The 8,911-nt window shown below is 39.2% G+C and overlaps 1 protein-coding gene across 1 annotated transcript; it reads left to right on the top strand.

Moving 5' to 3' along the window:
* The first annotated feature begins 104 nt into the window (after positions 1–104).
* On the top strand, positions 105–4,131 carry slc22a7a (solute carrier family 22 member 7a). The gene is made up of 10 exons (XM_076281269.1): positions 105–482; positions 907–1,010; positions 1,118–1,272; positions 1,637–1,805; positions 1,948–2,065; positions 2,171–2,280; positions 2,405–2,619; positions 2,809–2,917; positions 3,014–3,220; positions 4,044–4,131. Exons 1-10 carry the CDS (start codon positions 105–107, stop codon positions 4,129–4,131), a joined length of 1,653 nt encoding a protein of 550 aa, XP_076137384.1.
* Positions 4,132–8,911: the final 4,780 nt, after the last annotated feature.

Raw genomic sequence — 8,911 nt, 5'->3', positions numbered from 1 at the left:
CATGATTTTTGTGGACTTAAAGGAAGAAAGAGGGAAATCAACTATCTCTGAAGCCACAACCACAGACAATTACATCAACTACTTGTCACTGCACCATCTAAAGAATGAGGTTTGAGGAGGTCCTTGAGGAAGTTGGCAGCTTCTCCAAGTTCCAGTTCCTTGTTCTGCACTTGTTATGTTTACCACGTGTCATCCTGCCTTTGAACTTCCTCTTGCACAGTTTTATCTCTGGTGTGCCACCTCATCATTGTGCCCTGCCACACCTTGGTGATGAGGTCAGTGATGGGTTGATGGGTCTTGCTGACCAAGATGCCCTGGCCCTGAATCTACCACAGGACCCTGATGGATCGTTTAGCTCCTGCCAAGTATATGGTGATCCTGACCTGGCACTCAACAACAGGTCAAATGTGACAGTGAGACTGACTTGCCCAAATGGATGGGTCTATAACCGAACACAGTTTCACTCCACCACCGCTACTCAGGTAGTGTCAAGTACTTTTCAGTGTGGTCACATTTAACTATTTCAAAAGACTAAAATTACTAATCCTACTTAAAGACACTTAATTTTGAGTGATGATGTACAACAACCAAGCTACAGTAAGTTATGGGTCTCCTAGACCATGATTGTTGTACCTCACTTGCAAGTTGCTTTGGATAAAAGCATCTGCCAACTGAATAAATAATAAATCAAAGTATTTTTTTCACTTACATGTAACTCAAAGTATTTAGTGCGCCTTGGCTTTTTGTTTAATTCTGAGATAATTAACTCTCTTAAAGTGTCAAACATATGTTACAGATGAGATTGGCTCATCTGAGAAGAGGTTTTATACATCCTGGCAACTGAATAAAGAAATGGATGTTGCAGATATTTATACATTATCATTATTTGAACTAATTTGCCAACAGTGGGATTTGGTCTGTGACAACAAAAAATATAACCAGCTCTTAGCAACTTTCTTCTTCATTGGGGTTACCATTGGCGCAGTGATATTCGGCTACTTGTCAGATAAGTATGTTTTCATACAGTTCAAGTTAAATGAATTGTAGATAAGAGAAATGTTTTATATGTTTTTGAGACATGATCATATGTATTTTGTGGTCATTAATCTTTGCGTAGGTTTGGACGGAGGCCACTGATCCTGGTGTCATTTTTAGCGAGCGCTGTGTTCGGCACAGCGTCTGCTTTCTCAAGCTCGTACGTGATGTTTGCTGTGATTCGGACCCTCTGTGGAGTCTCCCTGACCGGGATGTCAATCACCACCATGGCCCTCAGTAATATACCTCCACTTTTCTGACACTGTAGGGGATAAGAGCACAGTGATCCACCACTTTCCTCATTCATTATTATTGTTTCATACTCTTTTCTATGGGTTCTATTTTATTCAAAGGGAAATCCATTTTTAATATTAAAAATAATAAATCATGAATAAATAACACCATACATTGATAGCAGGGTTATTATGGATACACTGTGAAAGGCACTGAAGACTTGCTTAGTGATAAACTGAAGATGTTTTTAAAATGTGATTTTCAATCCAATATGGCACTCATTAGATGTGGAAAATGTTATATTATGCTTTCCATGTAACATACATTCTATCAGAACAGTGTTTACAGTGTGTGATGGTCCTCACAGGTATTGAGTGGATCGATATAGAGCACCGAACATTCACTGGCACTATCATCAGTCTTGGCTGGAGTGTGGGGAACATGCTTCTTAGCCTCCTGGCTTACTGCTTAAGAGACTGGAGGCATCTGGTGCTGGTGGTAACTTCCCCCTGCCTGGCTGCCATCATCTCATGGTGGTGAGATTCTCTTCCGTCAGGGGTCGCAGAGGGATATCCAATCCTTAAGACAAAGTCAGATGTGACAAACAGAAGAATACTTGAAATGTATTGGCTTCATGTCTGACATTCTAAACTTTTTACTGTGATCTTTGCTTTGCAGGTGGATCCCAGAGTCTGCCAGATGGCTTCTAGCGAATGGCAAGGTAGAGGAAGCCAAAACATATCTGGAGCAGTGTGCCAGGATGAACAGCAAGCATTCAGCCAAACTAGATTCACAGGTCAGGAGAATCTGCATAAATCTGTTACATCATTCTAATGGTCATGTATCATTTTTTATAAAAGGTTTTAAAAAGTGCTGCTGTGTTAATGTCTTCACTATATAGACTCTCTGCAAGGTCACGGTTACTGAGGCTGCAAACAAGGACTATACTTACTTGGATCTTTTGAGAACACAGAAGATAAGAAAAATAACCATTTGTTCTGGATTGCTCTGGTATACATTTTCAAACTCAGTGCCATCAAGTGGTCAACAAAATTCCTGGTGCACCAATTTGTATCTTAATGTTTTTCGTTTCCTCCCCAGAACAATGCATTACTCTTTTTATTGAATCTCTCAGGTTTGCTGTGGCCTTCACCTACTATGGCATCAGCCTGAATATCACAGGCTTTGGTCTAAATATGTACCTCACTCATTTTGTGTACGCTGCCATTGAGGTCCCAGCCAAAGTGGGCACATACTTTGTCTTGGATCGGATTGGCCGTAGAAATGTCCAGGCTTACTCCCTCATTACTGTTGGGGGGCTGTTAGGCATCAATGCAGTCATACCAAAAGGTATCATTTTAAGATATTTATAATCATGAAGCAAAAAAAGCACTCTGTATGCATTTAATAATTTAATGTGCATACTGTGTCTTCTTACGGAAGCTGTGTATGATTTAAGATAATCAGTTATTAAGTCATTGTGTGGTGCTTTTTCTAGTTACATACCATGGAAGATGTTATTTGTATTTCATGTTTTAGAATATACAGTTGTGCGCACATGCATAGCTGTCACCGGTAAAGGATTCTCAGAAGCTGCCTTCACAACAGCGTTTCTTTATACTGCTGAATTATACCCTACTGTTATCAGGTAAAATAAGAACAATTAGACAGCTATGTCCATCATCAAGTACTGTCCATCTTCACTTGGTCAGTCACCCCTGTCTCATGGAGGTTCCTTCATTAGGCAGTGTGGTCTGGGCTACACATCATTCATCGGTCGCATTGGGGGTTCCCTGGCTCCGCTGGTGATGCTGCTGGAGGACCTGTGGGTGTTTGCACCAGCGCTGGTGTTTGCTCTCACTGCTGTCCTCTGTGGGAGTGTGGTGTTCCTACTGCCTGAGACTCTGAATGAGCGTTTACCTGAAAACATACTGGACGTAGAAGAGGGAAGGTAAGATTTCATAGGGTAGATCACCCTAGGCATCACTTTAGATCAGTGTTTCTCAAACTTTTTCAGACCATGGACCACTTAACCAATAAAATACCTCATTAACCATCTAGCTAAGAAACTGTAACAGTATTACACAATAGGCCTATTTGCACCTTGCTTATTGTTTCAGAAGATTCATATGATTTAAACTGGCGTAATTTACATAGGCAGTGTTGCAAAACTGTTTGGATTAACAAGTTGGTTCAATATTGCAAAAAACTCATCTATATTATATTTTATCATGTCTGCTCACAGACCACTTGGGTTAGCTTGCGGACCACTCTTTGAGAAACACTGCTTTAGATGGATCTGCTGTATTTTTCTTCATGAATCGTTTACATTGGTTAGCAGATAGTTTGAATGGTTTCAAATTCTGGTACCACCACTAAATCTATAAGAACTCACAATATGATCCATTTGAATTTCCCCTTGGGGATCAATAAAGTATCTATCTATCTATCTATCTATCTATCTATCTATCTATCTACAGTATCTATCTATCTATCTATCTATCTATCTATTTTGTAACATGTCATGTCTGCAACTCCAAGTACTATTTCAGACATATGTTCAATTGTGCAATCACACTATAATAGTACAGCACTATAACAGCACTATAATAATACACACACTATAATAATAATATAATAATACTATGATGATGTGGGTAAATAAAGTAAATAGTTGGTTGTGTTACATTTAGTCTTCCTCTAATAACTCCCCTTTATTGTCCCCCTCCCCCTTTCTCTTTATGTCTATCTATCGCTCTATCACCGTATCTCAGACACAGAAGTACCCCCAGGAACCAGGCTACAGAGATGAGTGAGATGCAAAGCGCTTCCTCCAAAGTAACACGGGGGGAAATGCAGTGAAGTTGCTTTTTAACCCAATGAAGAGCTTTTTTAGAAAGGAATTCCTGTTGCAGCTCCAAAGGCAATATTTGTATGAACTCTACAATTTGCTATTCATATTTTGCTTTTAGAATGTTTAGAAACAATAGAATGTTTTCATTTACTTTGTGGCTGCTTTACCAGGGACCTGGTAAACCTGTTTGTTGTGCTTTTTTTACTGAGGGCATTCATATTAATCATTGATATCAATTACAACAGCCAGAGGAATAAAAATCAATTTTACGAAAAAGGAAGACGCCGCCGAGCGTCGGACTTTGACCTACAAGGCATTCTTGAGATACAACACTCAAGGTGTTTTTGAACTTGACATTTGACCTTTGACTTCCAACATCAATTCACTTCATCTTTGAGTCCATACAAACACTCATACCAAATTTCAGGCATGTATGTCAGGCATATATGCGGATGTATAGTTTTAGGGAGCGCCATTGTATCACTGAGCTATAAAGAACAAGTGTTCTTTATAGATCAGTGCATTGAATGCATTAGAAGCTGAGACAGTTGGATTCACAGGTGACACCTGTGCCAGTGTTCTGATTAGCCCGGGAACTACTCTGGGAGCTTAACGAGCGCAGCTGGCTTTAGGCCATTATGACATCACAGCCATTCAAGTCTATGGGGGGAAAATTTGCTTTTTACAGTGCATGAAAATGCACTGTCCTAGGCAACTTCTTATTATTATTACAGTGCATGAAAATGCACTGTACTGTTCTTCCTAGGCAACTTCTTCTTATTACAGTGCATGAAAATGCACTGTACTGTTCTTCCTAGGCAACTTCTTATTATTATTCCGCTTACCACTTTTTCTAGACGCAATTTCTCTTGAACAGTTTAACTTAGAAACTTCATTCAAACTTTGTAACGTAGGTCTTCAAACAGATCGGGTTGCTATATCTTTTCAACTTTGAAACTTTTATACTTTTTAAACTATTAAAGAAAAACTTTTTAAAATTCCCCATAGACTTAACATTGCCGATTATGACATCATAATACGGCCATTAAGCAATTAGAATCCTATGGCAGGTGTTCAGGCCACCTGCAGCCTCAGGCTTTAGGCATACAATCTGGGTCAATTAAGACTACACATCCTATTCAACTGTTTCCTCTGCCCAAAACTGTTTCAAAATAAGTCCTCACTACAATAATCCACTGTTAAACAATGTAACCCATTAAACTACTGAACTTTCTACTTTCAACTTTTAAACGGTCTACTTTTAAACTATCATTAAACTATCTATCTATTAAACTAGCTGTCTATCAACAACTTTTAAACTATCTACATTCAACTTTTAAACTTTTAAACTATATACATTCACTAGCTGTCTATCAACAACTTTTAACTTGTCATCAACTATGTCAACACTTTTCATCAACTATGACTCCTACCCACTCTAGCTAGTTAGCATGGTTAACAAAGTTAGCATGTTAGCACTGCTAACATTGTTAGCATTTTTAACAAAACTGCTAAAAATGATTAGCTAGGTTAGCTAAGTCATATGGTTAGCATAGTTAGCATGCTAGTTAACATTTTTAGCAAAACTACTAAAAATGATTAGCTAGGTTAGCTAAGTAACATGGTTAGCATAGTTAGCATGCTAGCATGTTAACATGCAAATTAGCATTTTAGCAAAACTGCTAAAAATGATTAGCTAGGTTAGCTAAGTAACATGGTTAACATAGTTAGCATGCTAGCATGTTAACATGCTAGGTAGCATAACTGCTAAAAATGATTAGCTAGGTTAGCTAAGTAACATGGTTAGCATAGTTAGCATGCTAGCATGTTAACATGCTAATTAGCATTTTTAGCAAAACTGCTAAAAATAATTAGCTAAGTTAGCTAAGTAACATGGTTAGCATAGTTAGTATGTTAGTTAATATTTTTAGCAAAACTACTAAAAATGATTAGCTAGGTTAGCTAAGTAACATGGTTAACATAGTTAGCATGCTACCATGTTAGCATGCTAGTTAACATAGTTAGCATAACTGCTAAAAATAATTAGCTAAGTTAGCTAAGTAACATGGTTAACATAGTTAGCATGCTAACATTGTTAGCATGTTAATTAGCATAGTTAGCATAACTACTAAAATGATACGCTTGGTTAGCTAAGTCACATGGTTAACATAGTTATCATATTATTATTGCTAGCATAGTTAGCATGTTTAGCAAAACTGCTAGAAAATGTTAGTTAAGTTAGCTAAGTATCATGATTAGCATGTTAGCATTGCTAGCACTGCTATAAAACATTAGCTAAGTAGCATGGTTAGCAGAATTAAAAATCTTAGCATAACTGCTAGTAAACATTAGAGCCATTCCAACTTTTAGTTATCGTCAAATATCTACCTATACACAGCCATTAAACTATTTGAATATCAACATTCATTAAACTTCCAGTCTGTCAACAACTTTTAAACTATTTACCTTCAACTTTTAAACGGTCTACTTTTAAACTATCATTAAACTATCTATTAAACTAGCTGTCTATCAACAACTTTTAAACTATCTACTGTCTATCAACAACTTTTAAACTATCTACATTCAGCTTTTAAACAGTCTACTTTTAAACTATCAACTTTTACTAAGCTATGCAACCACCATGTAAATCTTAGCATCACTGTAGTAACCATCTCTGTATTATCTGTTTTAACTATACATGATATTTTACATCACAACTTTAGCATTTTCATGCACTGGTAATTCCTTGGAATTGCATTTCTAGTTTATTGTGTGGCCCCCCATGAGCGGAATTCCACGAAACTTGGCGTGCATTCGGAGGGTGTCATAATGATCCTACACTTCCAATTTCGTGCAGTTTTGACTATGTTAGGTCACAGATACCTGCGATTACAACACCTCTTTTTTACTTTTTTGTGTTTAACTAGGTGGCTGCGTGGCGTCATAATAACTATATTAAGAAAGGTATAAGTGTGGTCACAGTTCGGCTGTGGCATGGAGGGAGGGGTTGTGCATATGTGCTAATAAAGCACGCAAACATTGAGGCAGAAGACAATGGTAAAGTGGCTAGTGGACAGACAGTTCAAGACATGGAGGTGGTGAAGAGGCAGACAGACTATGCGGAGAGATCTATTTCTCCTCTTCCCTTAAGTGATGCATTGAACAGTTTAATGGCCCTGGGGATGAATGACTTCCTCAGTCTGTCTGTTGTGCAAGGCAGTGAGTGAAGTCTCCAGCTGATCAGGCTCTGTTGACACGACGGGGCTGGGCTGTAGCACATTAAGAATTGCATTGCTGGATCCAATCCTGCTTGATGATGTGGCCGCCGCTGTCACCCGATCCCCCGTTAATTTTACCGCTGTCCGGTAGTCAGCTCAATCGCGAGTACGTGCGTGCGGGCGGGCACGCGCAATCTCTTATGAAGCCAACTGCGTGACTGTTTGTAACTGTTTACTTTCTGTTTGGTGTGCTGTTTACTGAGGGCATTCATACTAATCATTGACATCAATTGCAACAGCCAGAGAAATAAAAACAGCTGTCCGGTGTCTGGTGCTCATTGCGATTGCGATTGCGAGTCTGTGCGTGCGTGCGTGCGGGCTGGCACGTGCAATCTCTTATGAAGCCAAGTGCCTGTTTGCAACTGTTTGCTTTCTGTTTCATACTAATCATTGATATCAATTGCAACAGCCAGAGAAATAAAAATCAATCTTTACGAAATATGACCTAGGCTGCACGCAATGGCCAGCGTCACGACACTCTAATAATGTACATAACACTGAGCACTGCATTAAGAAGAGCTTCCATAGCTCTATTGAGAAGACGTGGCTACTTGAAGGATTGTGCCAGTAGCATCGCCGGTTCGAATCTGGCATGATGCCGTTTGCGCTACTGTCACCCGTTCATTTTACGGTCCGGTGTCTGGCGGTCATCGCGATCGCTAGTCCATGCGTGCGTGCGTGTGCGATCTCTTATGAAGCCAAGTGCCTGTTTGTAACTGTTTGCTTTCTGTTTGGTGTGCTGTTTACTGAGTGCATTCATAGTCGAGACGTCGAGATTAAAGTAGATATGACATTTTAACTTTATTCTCGAAATGTCGAGTTTAATGTCGACATTTCGACTTTAAAGTCAACATGTCGAGTTTAATCTCGCCATGGCAAAAATATTTTTTTTCTCCATGTGTGTCCCTAATACCCCGTCGTAGTTCTCGATTCTTGCATCTCTCGCTCACTTTAGTCCTGCAGCCACTGCACCTCAGCCCATTGAACAAGTTAGGCTACATTACAATTAATTACATTTGTACATAAGCTGAATGTATGTGCCAGTTTAGTTTCAACCTAAATTGCCACGTTGGAGTTTATGAACTACTAATATTTAACAGGTTGCACCACACAACTAGTTTCTGTCAACAATATTGCAAAAAAACACGGGCACAATTTCGGCAAAACTTGGTGGAAAGGCGGAGCAGATCCGACTCAAAGGGAATTTCAAAGTAGTTCTATATAGTAGCCTGGCTATTGCCGATGTCCTTCATTTCTTCACGTCTTACAACATAAACAAATGCAATAATAAATATAGCTGCAAGCAGCAATGTGGGGGCCAAGCAGTGCACTATAGCAGGAATGGCGTTGCCATGGCATGAGCAAGCACTCACAGCAAGTTTGATTGGAATTGGATAAAGAATGGCTGAGAAATAAGCTCATTTACTTTGTTATAGTGCCCCTAGAGGCGAAAATCACACCAATGTCCTTGTGCGTTCTCACAATCAGCTACCATGTCCCTGGACTTCAT

This window comes from Alosa pseudoharengus, unplaced genomic scaffold, assembly GCF_046254945.1.
Source record: "Alosa pseudoharengus isolate Yale_2024_CS ecotype anadromous, Long Island Sound unplaced genomic scaffold, YU_APseudo_1.1 YU_APseudo_1.1_scf_1, whole genome shotgun sequence".
Lineage (NCBI taxonomy): Eukaryota > Metazoa > Chordata > Actinopteri > Clupeiformes > Clupeidae > Alosa > Alosa pseudoharengus.
This window is presented reverse-complemented; position numbering and strand designations above follow the sequence as displayed.

Excerpts from the sequence above, each read along its gene's own strand:
- slc22a7a (XM_076281269.1), top strand. The coding sequence starts at position 105 with ATGAGGTTTGAGGAGGTCCTTGAGGAAGTTGGCAGCTTCTCCAAGTTC. Across the intron at positions 1,806-1,947 it reads GCTGCCATCATCTCATGGTG|GTGGATCCCAGAGTCTGCCA; the intron begins GTGAGATTCTCT and ends TTTGCTTTGCAG. Across the intron at positions 2,620-2,808 it reads CAATGCAGTCATACCAAAAG|AATATACAGTTGTGCGCACA; the intron begins GTATCATTTTAA and ends TTCATGTTTTAG.